Source organism: Solanum stenotomum, chromosome 1, assembly GCF_019186545.1.
Source record: "Solanum stenotomum isolate F172 chromosome 1, ASM1918654v1, whole genome shotgun sequence".
Taxonomy (NCBI): domain Eukaryota; kingdom Viridiplantae; phylum Streptophyta; class Magnoliopsida; order Solanales; family Solanaceae; genus Solanum; species Solanum stenotomum.
The window spans coordinates 67,728,231-67,742,191 of NC_064282.1; the positions used below are offsets into that span (position 1 = coordinate 67,728,231).

The window sequence follows — 13,961 nt, forward strand, 5'->3', positions numbered from 1 at the left end:
CCCCCACCCCCAAAAAAATTAAGTTTGTTTTTAAAAAATATTTTCAATTTCAACAATTATTTTCTACTCTAGTAAAAATAAAAGAAATTTTTCAAAAACATTTTTCATTCATAAATCAAATACTAAAAATCTTTTTCGGAAAATATTTTCTACTCACCAACCAAACATGAGAAAATAAGTCAAAAATCAACTTGTTTTCCAAGAAAACATTTTCTAGGAAAACATTTTCCTTCATACCAAACACACCCTAGATGAAACTGAGTTAAGTATTATATGCTCCTTCAAATATCTTGTGCAACAACATTAATCCACAGTTTTGATGGGTATGACTGTTGTAATCACAAGTACATCATGATTTACTTTAAACTAACTACCCAATATATGTATCTTTTTTTGTGGGTTAATATCTCAGATGGTCACTCAACTATCCACTTTTGCCTCAGAAAGTCACTCAACTTTTAATTTTTACTAAAAAGTCACCATGTGAGTGACTTTCTGAGGAAAGACTGGATAGTTGAGTGATCATCTGAGGTATTAACCCCTTTTTTTGTTGATAGATAATAACTTTATTTGTAGACTATTCAAAATCCTGTATTTTCTTAAAGTGGAACAGAGATTTGGGTACGTTGTAGGCATTGAAAAACATATCATTAAGCAATTCGTAATCTTTATATAGGTAAAAACACAAGGTAAAGCTTACACGGCATCTATGTTGAGCAGAGAAATCTAACCAAATAATGCGAACAGCTGTAACATCTGTCAATGGACCATTTAACTCTTCCTTTTTGAAGGGATATGATAAAGACTGAGGTTCTACATCAGAATATCTTGATGAAGCATCAAGCTTGTAGAATTGCTTTGCATTTTCTGCAAAAATAGCTTTAACAAGTGCAATAGCTTCTGTAATTGAAAGTTCATCATGGACGCATGCATCCCATAGGACATTGAATACCACTTCACGTGCTTTCTTTGCACCTATATATAAAACCAAGTTGAGACTATAGTTACTACAAAATACATAGAAGATACTTAAAAAAATAAGAACAACTCACTTAGCTTTCATATTATATTCAAGTCGGATGTTAGTTGTTTGGCGATGATTCTCTATTCTGTGCAGATTCTAAAGGAACTATTTGCTTGATCAAAGTGAAAAATTGTTTTCGCACTCTATGAAGCAAGATAGTTTATTTCTTGTAACAGCCCAACCTTTGAGTTAGATTTAACACTTAGTTTTGGGTCTAGAGATTTTGAACAAGTTATAATGTACATTTGCAACTATTTTAAGGTGTTTGGGTTGGGACCCAAAGTGATCAAGTGAATTTTATTTTCTAAAACCTCACTTATTTATACTAGATTTTTTTCCTATGCGTGTACAGACCTTCTAATCACTTGAAAAAGAGTTAGAGTTGGGCCTCAGTGTATCACAGTTGCGTGGCATTTACTTGTAATCGCATAGAAACGTTATTGGACTGCACTTTTCAATCGCAAAACTCCCAACCATGATCACAAAATAAGATTGGTACTTTGAACTAGGTTTAAGAGAGTGTAAATTATTAAACTGAAGGTCGACTTGATATAGAATTTTGAAATTTATTGTAGTTTTGAACTCATTGGAGTATGGATAATGTGGAAATATAATAAAGTTATGATTCTGACCCAAGGCATGGGTTTGACATTTTGATTAACATTTAGTTTGAATTCCTTTGTATAGCTATTTGAGTATCATTGAACTTATTTAATCCTACAGAGTATACCAAAAGACAAAGTTGTTTGAGGTGATTAGTAGCAGTTCGTAGTGAGAGTTCAATCTTTTCGTACTTGATTACTTCATTGCCCAAGAATCACGGGCTACAATCATGTATTCTTCCATTAATGCTAGCAACATTATTGACTCACCTTTTATTTTCTTGTCGTTAGCATGGTTGGCTTTCTTTTTAACGTTCGTACATACCTTAATACCAGCTGCACATTGTATTCATCTTTCAAAACAAGATTACATTGAGCTGAGAGAGCATACTAAACTTATCCCCGTGATCCTAGTTCCCTTGCATGAGATATGTTGTATCTAGAATATACAAAATGTGAACCCTTAACCTAACTATAATTTTTACAACTACTTCATTAGTCAAGGATTCTGCTAAACTATCTTAATGTTAGAGGTTTGAAATAATGAAACACTCCATTTGTCCTTAATCATCAAGCAAAATTCTGAAAAGTTTATTATTGAGGTAGTTTATAGCTGAGTGAGGCCTGTGAAAAAAAAGTTAACGAGGACTTTTTTGAATAACATAGATTTTTGTAGAATATCCTAGTGTAGAAACATAGATAATTATCTTGAAGAAGTATCTAAATATTCTAGAGTAATTGCTATAAGATAGGTTTAATAAATTTTCTTGTAAATGTATCTAGAAGAATTTGTAGAACCATTCATAGACAATTATAAATAGGGGATGGTGTTATACATTTGTATTCAAGACAAATCAAAGCAATTCAAGAAGTCATTCAAAATATTTCTTATCCTCTCTAGCTTCCTCTCTTTAGTTGAGCCTCTCTATTTTAGATAATGATCTTAGACAAGCAAAAAAGTCTTCCTAATTATACTTTTCTACTATTATTCTCTACATGGTATCAGATTCATAGTCATACATTGGCTTCCTGGTTTTCTTATTTTAAGATCGAGTTGGTGGAAATTCAATTGGTTTCTCTATATGGATTTCAACAATCGTGCTAACAGATTGGGGATGGAGTCATTGAACCAGTCAAATTATAAGGTATGGAAGATATGCATGAAATCATACCTAGCTTGTGGACGAAGTTTTGTGGGATGTTGTTAATGGGAGTAACAGAAGTCCTCCTACTGATGGACAAGAAAATAACAATGCATACAAAAACTGGAAGCAGATTAAATCCTAAAGAGGTCAATCTCCTCCAGCTTATTTGATCATATTATAAGGTGTAAACTAGCTCATGAAATATGGAGGACCCTCGATCAGTTGTCCAATGAGAAAAATAAAGCTCTAGTACAGATATTGGAGAATGAATTGGCTAACACCACTCAACATAATCTCTCTATAACTGAGTATTTTTTAAAGATTAAGAACTTATGTTCTGAGATATCTTTATTGAATCCATATTAGCCTATCTCTGAAGCACGAATAAGAAGAAATATATTCCTAGTTTGAAAGTAGAATATATTCCCTTTGTTACATCGATTCAAGGATAAGCTCAACAACCATCCTTGGAGAAGTTTAAGAGTCTGTTGTTATTACAGGAGTGACTAGCCAAATAAATGGTTGTGGTATCATTTGAAAAAGAGGAAGAAAATGCTCTTGTATCTTACAAGAGAAATTTTAAAGGAAAAACATATAGAGATAGGTCACACTCTTGATTCTAGAGTGATTCAACCCCACATAGAAAGGAGGGAGAGTCTACTAACAACTATAAGACTCACAAATGCTATCTGTGTGACAAAATAGGACACATTAAAAGATTTTTTCAAGCCAAGTAGAGCAGTATGACTCAAATTGAGAGATATCGAGTAGAGACCTGCGCAGTCGGTACTAGTGGGGTGTCTTTAGAACCATTATAGCTCCTTCAGATGTGTCAGGCACAGGTCGCTCGGTTGAGACTACTTTGCGGCCTCCTATTCATATTTTCTAGGCACGGATGCCCAAAATGATAATGTCCATTCTGATACTCGAGACTTGAGCACTTCATAGGCATATCCTGTCAGGGGGACTTTTATATCTCTCCTCTCGTACTTATTTTGTTTTGCATTAAGGACACTGCTTTTTAATTTGGTGGGGTGAGGGAACTTGTCCAATATTCCCCTTTTTAGTTGTATTTTGTTACTTTTAGTTTTAGTTTTGGATAATTGTAGTTTCGATATTTCGATTTTTATTTTAATAGTTTGATGGTTTAGCTTATTTTCTTTATTTCATTCACCCCATGATTTAATAAAAATGCTTGTGTTTTCATAATTAATGTTCGAGGATCGATTTTGTTCAATATTGATGTATTGAATATTACTTTGATGAGAAATGTTCCTTGTGCTAATGATGGAAAGAAGAAATCATTATGGCTGCACTTTTGAATGATCATTTTGAGTCTTGTGTTGACTAGCTAAATTTTCATGTAATCCTTGAAATGAACTTCACACATACACTTTTGATCTTGTAGGGCTTTGCTAAATAATTGTGTTTGAAGTGCCTTCTACGGTAAGGTTTTACTTGAAAGCATGCTTGCTGAATCCTAAATCTTTTCTTGTTAGTTTGATTGTCTAGCTTTCATGAATGCAAGAAATAATCTTGGGCATAAATTTTGAGAGGGAAACCAACTGTTCATACCCTTTTTGTGACTATTTTGTGAGGGTGTGCAACCATTTTGACAACATTTGAGCCTAAATTGTTTGTTGACAACCTTGTTGAAATCTCTTGAGCCAAATTGTCCCCAACTTCTCACCTATATATATATAAATCCTTTTCTAAGCATTGGTTTGTTTGAATAGCTAACTTAGGTCAAATCACCTATAATATGTTTAGGTGATTGCACCTTGTTTTCAGTGTTATAATTCTTGCATATATGTTCTGCACTACTTTAAGGTTAGGTATCATATATTTATTTTAATTACTGCTTTGATTTGCTTGAGTGGAGGGCTTTTAAGAAAATAGTCTCTCTACCTACTTGTAAAATCTGCTTACACTCTACCCTCCTCAAACCCAGTTTGTAGGATTTCAGTGGGTTTGAAGTTGTTGTAATATTCAAGATAAGAATATCAAGCCATACCTAGGTAAAATGTTTCAGCAAATGCGATGCCACTACTGTTGATCATGACCTGTGGATATTTAAACATAACATGAGTATAAACAGTGCAATAATAAAGGCGATGGAGGAGGAGTCTATATAATAATTTGAAATCGCTTATGCATAATTGAAAAGATAGTTTTTGTACGTTGAAGTGCAGAAATAACCTTATTGACAGGAGCAAGGTCTAGAATTTCTTTCACTGAGGACACCAACCCATCGAAGTTAGGCTTAGGAATCCTCAAGCCAAAATCAAGATAGACCTGTAAAGGAGACAACAAAAATATAACCTTGTGTAAAACCCTCCAATGTGGAATGTTGATAGAAAAGAAACATACTTGAGGGTAGATGGAAGCAAGATATGAAGCTTCCTTTAAGAAAGGGAATGATGCATGTAAAAGCACTAATCGATTCTTAGTGAATCTCTTATCCTCAAGAAGATTGCGAAGATTAAGGGGATTCCCTGGCCTAAGATCCAAATCCTTCTCCTCTAAACTGTAATGAAAAATGTAGTCTTCAAAGACTAGGAATAATAATAACAAAATAACATGAAAAATAGTATGTTTTTCACCTTGTGTCTATCTGCATTGGCAAGTCAAAATTTTGAGCAACCTCCAAAGCATGCATAAAGATATAATCACTAAAGCTCTTGTTTGAGATTCTGACTGACTTCCTGGCTGGAAATACAGCATCTATATATTATCAGAATTACTTGACAGCCATATGCATTAGAACCCCAAATTTTGTAAGACTCACCACATAAAATGTCATTCAGACCCTCCTCAGCCTCCTTTTGTGTGACTTTTGTATTAATTGCAAGGCCACTACGATGTGCAATAATACTTTTAAAGGCAACAACTTTATCACCTTCTGTGTGCAACACTAAGGAATAACTTGCGAGATTTTAACTCATTATAAATGAAAAGAAACATATATTGACTAAAACATTAAAGGATATGACTTCAGTTCCTTAGTGAAAATCTCCATAAATGAACTCAGTGTCCACAAATTCCCTTTTGAACCCTGCAATAGAATATAAGAGGAGAAATATATTAACAAATCTAAGAAAGTAGATATAACAATGAGAAAAATATAATAGAGATATGAATGCTGAAAGAATGAGCTTTTCACTTACTTATGCCAATGATTCAAGTAATACACTTCATAAGGATTAGATGTAAATGTCTCATTATAGCCATATAATCTAGGGATAAGTCCTAATTATTACGGGGAAGAAGAAGTAGGACACATAAGAGAGCTAACAAAAAATATTCATTCAATGTGACAAAACAAAAGTATAATCTGCTCTATATACAATGTCTGATCAAGTGAGCAATTAGTTAATGTTAACTAATTTATACAGTAGCTTCTCGTAAACAGGAGAAAGTACCAAACCATCTTTCTATGTTACACCTTACTATACCCTCACCGTCGAGCTAGGAACTTTAAAAATGTATACAAGTCCTCTGGAACTAAGGTATTCATGTTGAGCAATGTTGAGGACTTATATTAAAATGTCAGCTGGCGGTTGATCCTTATGAAATGACAATCCATTTTTATGTGTTTATTTCTTTCATGATAGACTGTGTTTTCTGTTATCTACATGCAACTTTAGTTTCAATCGCAATCTCCCCAAGTAATAATAAGAACCATATCAATTTTGCAACTGTGCTTGTTATGCTTCTATAATTTGCTTCTGTTGAACTTTTAGTAACTGTAGTCTATTTCTTTGATTTCCTGTATATAAGAGAACTTCCAAACTTAACTAACTACACTGATACAGACTTGCTGGTGATAGGACAAGCAGCCCAATCAACATCACAATATGTTGTAGTAGTAATTTAGGGAACAGTTTTAAGGTGCGATTAAAGGCCTAATATATATATGATGTTGTGTATCTCGTTTACTATATAAAATATTTCATTACCTTCTCTAGGATATTTTCAGCAACATGCTCAACTTGTAGTATTCTACCAACTGTTGGTACAAGTCTTTCATGCCATTTGACATCAAGTTTTTTGTCCAATTTAATTCCATCGTCAATAAGTAAGATAACAATTCTTGCAGCTTTAAAGCAAACTGCAGCACTCGCCTCCAACCCTAAGCATCGACGAGATTCCTCAACAGCATCCAAGGATAAGCTTGAGCCATACAGTTCACAAATTTCATTTAGATTCACCTGGAAGATACAGTTACTGATGTAAGAAGAATGACAAAGGGAGAAAATGATACTGTGTAAGAACAGATCCATGATTATGACAAGATAAAATTAATAAGTAAATATTTCAAATGAGAAGAACACCATCGGCTTGTCCTTGGCCAGACATCATGAATGAAGTAACAATTTATAATACAAGCACACTCCTAAATAAGATGTGTGGAGGGAACTTTTATTTTTGTTTTATCTCTATGTTATTCTGATCAAAAGTACATGTGGAGAAGTACAACATAGAAGCCAAGACTCATATCACATTTACATAATTGAAATGTACAATAAGGAAATAATTGTTGCCTGAAAAATCAAAGAGTCATGTTCGATAGGCATCCCGAGAGAGGCACACAAAAGATGCTTTTTTTTTGGTAATAAAATGTGAAATATTACCTCACCAACCAAATACATACAGCCTAAGGAGCCTCTAATGTTCTCGGCCACCTTCTAAGAAGGGTAGCTCAAACCACTAGATCTCAGAAACCAACATCTAATTACATAATATTCAATATCAACTCCTGAAATCAATTTGCTTTCGTTGTGCATTGTAACATGTATATTATTTCATGTATTTCCTTCTGTATTTGTGTAATAACAAAGTCAGGTTGTATACTCGTTGACTTAAATTTTTGTTATTCCTTGACTGCCATGTGTAGTAGATATATCATTGCCCCTCATTCAAATGCTACTATCTCCATTTGGAATTCATGTTTCCACCTTCTTGTCTTGATCTATTTGAGTGTGTTAAGTACTCCCGTGCAATGTATTTTTATCCCTAGCTAGCTACTCAATCTAATTCTGACTGCTGATACCCATCCACATCTTGCCAAAAGGTGAGTTGTGTCTCTTCGATCCTAGTCGTCCTCATCAAAAAGGCACCATATGTTAATATTAGTGGGAATATTCTGGCTTACTAAGCTCTCCTTCGTAAGTAGTCTTTCTTGGTAGGCCAACCAAATTATTCTCCTTTGTTTGGAAAGCAATACTGAGCTCCATATTAAGTCAGCTTCCTGCAGTCTAGGCATGGTGGCTTCCACATTATATGATAAAAGTCTTGGCTTCTATGTCGTACTAATTTTCCTTTTATATAGGCCGAGTATTCCTATTTTAAGAGCACTTTGGTTCTTATTTTGCTAACCAACATGTTTTTATATCGTGTCACTTGTAGCAAAGTATCACCTGTTATCTTACATTCGTGATTGCTTCTAATTTCCAAAAAAAAAAAATATATATCATTGTGTCGAACTTAGGATGGTGAGTTTTTTTAGCCTAGACAACTCTCACATTCCTACTATATCTTTTTCTTGAAGATGAATAAAATGCACTATTGATGTTAAAAAGAAATTCATTACTCCCTCAATTGCGATATGTTCATCTTACTTTTCTTTTAAGCCTCATGTGTTTTCACCTTATGGAGCCTGAATCTGATTAGTATAGACTTTCGGCAATTAAGTGTATTTGTCTTTATTAAGATTTAATCACTTTATTGGTCTAAATAGGGTCGACCTCAATTGTTTTCATTAAGCACGTGGATTGCACGTTTATCTCAAAATATTTCATGTAAATTTTGTATTGCAAATGAAATATTTTATCTCCTTGAAATATATTGGTATTTACCAAAAAAACAAAAGTACATATATCTTCCTAATAAAAAGAATACATCCTTAATTATAAAATTGACTAAAAGTGCATTAAGTAAAAATACCTAAGAGACAGTTTGTATTGGCTTAAAATAAGTAGTTTTTAAATCAAAAATAAAAAGTCGAACTTAAATGACTTTTATGTCAAAATAAAATGTAGGGGAGGCCTACTTTTGGTTTTTACCTTATTTTAAGTCATTTTAAACTTATTTTAAATTATTTTTAACCTTCCAAAACACTTCCTAACTAATTTGACTTATTTCAAATAAAATATTCAAATGAGGATACTAAAATACCACATGCTAGGCTAATGTATAAAGCAGCAAACCACAGTAAATTCTCAATAATAACAATAACAATCCAATAGAAAGTTGTACAATAACAACAAACAAGAAATATAAACACTAAATAAAACAAATAAAAGAAACAAGAGAAGAGATCATAGAGATTTGCTCTTTTTCTTTTCAATTGTTTCAAGTGTATAATATTGTGTCACATGTCACTGTTTATAGGATATGATGGAGGAACACAAAAAATTGTCATTAATATTACATTAATCCATTTGATCGAGATCATTGATGAGGATGAGAAGTGTGATTAAAAATCATAATGCATATAATTAGTGGAAGTTACATATATTCACATAGTGGAGAGTTAGTGGTAGTAAAATTTATGCAATATACTCCACAATAATACAAATAATTATATATAAAAAAAAGTATAATATAAGATTGTATGCTTTTTTTTTCTTTTTTTTTTGGGGGAGGACAAACATAAACATTCATGTTTCCAATTGGAAGATGAACAAAACAAATGATTTATTAATTTTCTCCAATATGAAATTAGACAAAGAAGACATATTCAAGAGACTTTATGATGGTTGATTCATATACTAATATAATAATTTACTAGTACTTAAGATTTAATTTTTTAAATAATTTATAACATTTAAATTTAATGTAGAAGTATTTTTTAAATAATTTATAATATTTAAATTTAATATAGAAATAAAACGGTAATCTAACTTTTACTTACATTCTTTCCACTTTAAAGTTATATTTGTCGTATTCCTGGCTGAATTCATACTATACTAATATTACATTCTTAAAAGTGGAGATGGTAAGAACGAAATGCTAAAATGCTCTTTCTCTTGGCATGTTTCATTTCGATTATCTTCTCAAAAAATCTGTGCATTAGTGTTGGTCCTATTAATGTAGTCACTTTACCAATGGAAATTATGCATTGATAGGCTTGGAAGAAAGTGAATATGATAAATTTTATTTCCATTATTTTTGCATGTCAGGAAACTTGTTTCTTAGAATATATATATTTATTTATTATTGGTCGGACTTATATAATTAACTAGCCCACATTTTTGTACTTAACAAAATCATGTCAGAAGAAGCTGGTTGTACCTTGAAGTCGGCGGAATTAGGGAAATCAGATGCAGTTTTGCCTCCTACAGATTGAGAGAAGCAGCTAAGGAAAGGGAGAGTGGAGTCGAGCGCCACAATGTTGTGTGCATGAGCATCTACCATTTCTACGCTGTCCACTGCTCTTTTAAGCTCTTCAAAATTCTCCATATTTTGTCTTCCGTTACCAATTTCACATCTCTATTCCTATACACTCTTCCCAAATTCACCACCTTAATATTATTGGAATGACCATAAAAATCGTTACACTAGTAAACTTATGTTGGCCATGTGAAATTGTCTCTCTAGATCCAAAAGATCTGTATGAGCCTTTTGCTCATTGACATGTGGAGCTCATGGATCCCCTTATTAATTACTACTATACAATATTTTTTTTCCTATATCCTTCTCTCTCTCTCTCTTTTTTTTTTAATATTAAAAGCCTAAAGGCTAACATATACTTCCATCAATGAATTTTGACCAACATTTTAAGATATATATTTGAATCACATTTCTATGAGAAAAATTGCCTTTTATTTTATTTTTCATATAATTTTTTAATACAAACAATATAGTTTTTAAAGTATAAAATTAGTCTAATCTAATTTAGTTTTGACAATAAGTCAAATTGACTTTCGAGAAGCAAAACGTGATAACTATTTTAAAAGAGAGGGAATATAAAATAGAACCAAGAGTTATTTACGAAAAATAGGTCAAACTTAAACAAAACTTGACCCTAAATCAAAGGGAAAATTGTGTATAATAGCAAACTATTAATTAAAATTAATGCTATAAATATACTTTGATTTAATTGTACCCTATAGCAAACTATTGCTATTTTCGCCACTCTCCTTGGTGGAATCTCGCTCACCACTCTCGTTTGGTGGCAGTCTCGCTCGCCTCTCTCGGTTTTATACAAACACAAATGTATAAAATGTGTTTGTGTTTGTATAAAGCGAGAGGAAATTGTATATATACATATATTTTCGTTCCGCTCTCTCCCCTCTCCCAGATCTCGCTCGCCACTCTCCCAAATCTCACTCGCCACCCTTGCCTCTCTCGCCTATACAAACAGAAATGAAATGTATAAATTGCGCTTTTGTTTGTATAAAGCGAGAGAAAATTGTATATACACATGCAAATACGTATATCTTCGTCCTATACACTTATAATTATACAATACAAATATTTTTCTGCCCAGTTTTCTTTTGCCTTTCTCTCTTTCTCATTTTATACATACACATATTATACAATTGATCTTTTGTATACAACTGCTTTCTTTTGTATATGTATAGCGAATTATACAACTACCTTCTTTGTATATGTATAGCGAATTGTACAACTGTTTTTTTTGTATATGTATAGCGAATTATACAACTGTTTTTTTTTGTATATGTATAGCGAATTATACATATATATGTTTGCTATGGAGCGCAATTATGCAAACGTTGCTATAGCATACAAATATGAATTTTGTGTTGGAGTAAATGACATATATATACAACTATTATTGAAAATTAGCAATATATAGCCCATAATTAAAATGCATTTAATAGACCAAAAAATAAGGAGCACAAAATAGCCCATTATTAACATACTGCAACTAATAGGGTTTTTTTTTTTTGGAGAAACTAACCGCCACACTCAACTGGCATTAAAGACGATACGTGGGAAACCATATGACTGCCAGAGATAATAAGCGATTCAGCGTCCATAACTCCATAAATTCATAAACTTCATGTCCAATACAAAAAAATAAATTAACGAGGTTCTACTACAAATTCAACAAATAAATGGCGTCTTTGATAGTGTTGATTCATCATAGCGGAAAATGGGATAGCACAAATAATTTTGTAAATTATTCCATGGATGGGGTAGTTATTACAACAAATATTGATTTCAACGGATTCACTCACTTGATTTCAAGCCATCTAAATGTCGATACTTCCTTGAATTCGTTTGAATTTCATTATAAAATTGATGAAAATTCTATGCCTATGTGGATACGAAACACTATGGGATTACAAGTATACATCGAATTGAAAATAGGTTCAGGAAACTTCAAAGACTATCCATTGTGCATAACTTGGAAAGCTATAGATATTCATCATACACTTTCAATTATTGGAGAAGAATATGAGGAGGTCGATACCCAAATCATACCACATAGTAACACCAACGCAGACAATTTAAGTGTAATTGAATATAATGACATGGCTACTCGGCAGATTACATATTTTCAACAATGCAATATTATTGAAAGTGATGCTGCTAACGTACCCTCAAAAGGTCAACTATATAAGGATAAGAAGATTTTGAAGTCTATCATTGAAAATTATGCAATTCGAAAGAAGTTTCAATTTAAAGTGAACAGATCAAGTTCATCAAGGTATTATTCAATTAGTATAAGTAGAATATGAATCTATGTTATCTACTACAATGTATACCTTTTCAAAAATGGTATACTTTATGAATCCAATCACTTATAAATTTTACAAGTTGACGGAAATTAATATTATCAAAAGATTGGTTTTTATCACATGATTGAATAGTCATGTATACAATGCATTATTGTATACATATTCATGTATTCAATCACTCAAAAAATTAAGCAGAGTATCGAATTATCTTTTATCATGACTGGGTTTTTATCACGTGAATGCACATTCATGTATACATTGCATTCATGTATACATATCAGTGTATTCATTCAGTAAAACTTTGTATACATTTTAAATTCTTCATTCGGTGTGTAAATGAGGATTGCACTTGGAAATTAAAATGCTCAGCATTGCACAAGTCAAAAATATTCAAAGTGAGACGATTCATTGCTAAACACACTTGTCCTGCAAAGGATAGACTAATGTCGCAACGAGTTGCTACCTCAACTATACTTGGAAGAGTAATACAATACAAATATCATGATCCAAAAGCTGTATACAATGCAAGAGACATAATTACTGATATGAATAAACAATTTGGACTTGATTTGATATACTGGAAAGCACATCGAGCAAAGTTAAAAGCATTGAAAATGGTTAGGGGTGATCCCACAGAATCCTATGCTAAGATACCAAGATATTTGCACATGTTGACACAATCAAATCCAAGATCTATTGTCAGTTTACAAAAAACAGTCGATGGACATTTTCACTATGCTTTTGTGGCTTTAAATTCTTCAATACAAGGTTGGGTAAATTGCAGGGCAATTGTAATTGTTGATGGTAGCTTTCTCAAAGCAGCTTATCATGGAACATTTCTAATTGCTAGTTGTCAAGACGCTGGAGGTATGTATACAACTCTTATTTATTTCAATATATTTTTCCACATATACAGATCGCATTAATTGCCTCCACAAATCATTTTTTTCTCAAACATTATACCACACTTACAGTTCATTATGATTTGTTTAGGACATATATTACCATTCGCATACGCAATTGTTGATTCCGAGAATAATGCATCATGGCAATGGTTTTTTGAAAAGTTCAAGGAAGCGTATGGAGTGAGGGATAAAATGTGTTTTGTATCAAATAGGCATCAATGCATAATTAGAGCTATATCGGTTATATTTCCAGATTTACCACATTACGCATGTATGTGGCATGTGTGGAAAAACATCAAAGAAAATTTCAGGAGGAACCAATTACAATTAAGGGAAATATATTATGCAATGGCTCGCGCATACACTGTGCAAGATTTTGATTACTATATGGTTGAAGTTAATCGAATTGATCATTGAGTGAAGGCTTACCTGTATGAAATTGGCTATAGTAAATGGTCAAGGGCACATTCCACATGTAATAGAACAATGACCATGACATCTAACATAGCAGAGTCGCTTAACTCAGCAACAAAAGACGCACGAGATCTCCCAGTAACAAGGCTACTTGAAGA

At 32.4% G+C, this 13,961-nt stretch overlaps 2 protein-coding genes across 2 annotated transcripts in view; one reads left to right on the forward strand and one right to left on the reverse strand.

Annotated features, from left to right (window-relative positions):
- Positions 1–10,238, reverse strand: part of LOC125855647 (protein fluG-like) — a 12,445-nt gene extending 2,207 nt beyond the window's left edge. Inside the window, exons 1-9 of the mRNA XM_049535406.1 lie at positions 10,068–10,238; positions 6,731–6,982; positions 5,761–5,826; positions 5,560–5,674; positions 5,375–5,480; positions 5,142–5,298; positions 4,971–5,066; positions 4,786–4,834; positions 701–975 (exon numbers count right to left, since the gene is read on the reverse strand). Coding sequence (XP_049391363.1) covers positions 701–975; positions 4,786–4,834; positions 4,971–5,066; positions 5,142–5,298; positions 5,375–5,480; positions 5,560–5,674; positions 5,761–5,826; positions 6,731–6,982; positions 10,068–10,235 — 1,284 coding nt within the window. The 5' untranslated portion in view covers positions 10,236–10,238. The remainder of the gene's footprint in view (positions 1–700; positions 976–4,785; positions 4,835–4,970; positions 5,067–5,141; positions 5,299–5,374; positions 5,481–5,559; positions 5,675–5,760; positions 5,827–6,730; positions 6,983–10,067) is intronic.
- A 2,689-nt stretch (positions 10,239–12,927) lies between these two features.
- On the forward strand, positions 12,928–13,806 carry LOC125855658 (uncharacterized). Its single transcript, XM_049535413.1, has 2 exons — positions 12,928–13,351; positions 13,478–13,806. Exons 1-2 carry the CDS (start codon positions 12,928–12,930, stop codon positions 13,804–13,806), a joined length of 753 nt encoding a protein of 250 aa, XP_049391370.1.
- The last annotated feature ends 155 nt before the right edge of the window (positions 13,807–13,961 follow it).

Bases quoted from the DNA above. Each gene is read 5' to 3' on its own strand.
- LOC125855658 (XM_049535413.1), top strand. From the start codon at position 12,928: ATGTCGCAACGAGTTGCTACCTCAACTATACTTGGAAGAGTAATACAA. The intron at 13,352-13,477 runs GTATGTATACAA...TGATTTGTTTAG, and splicing joins TAGTTGTCAAGACGCTGGAG to GACATATATTACCATTCGCA.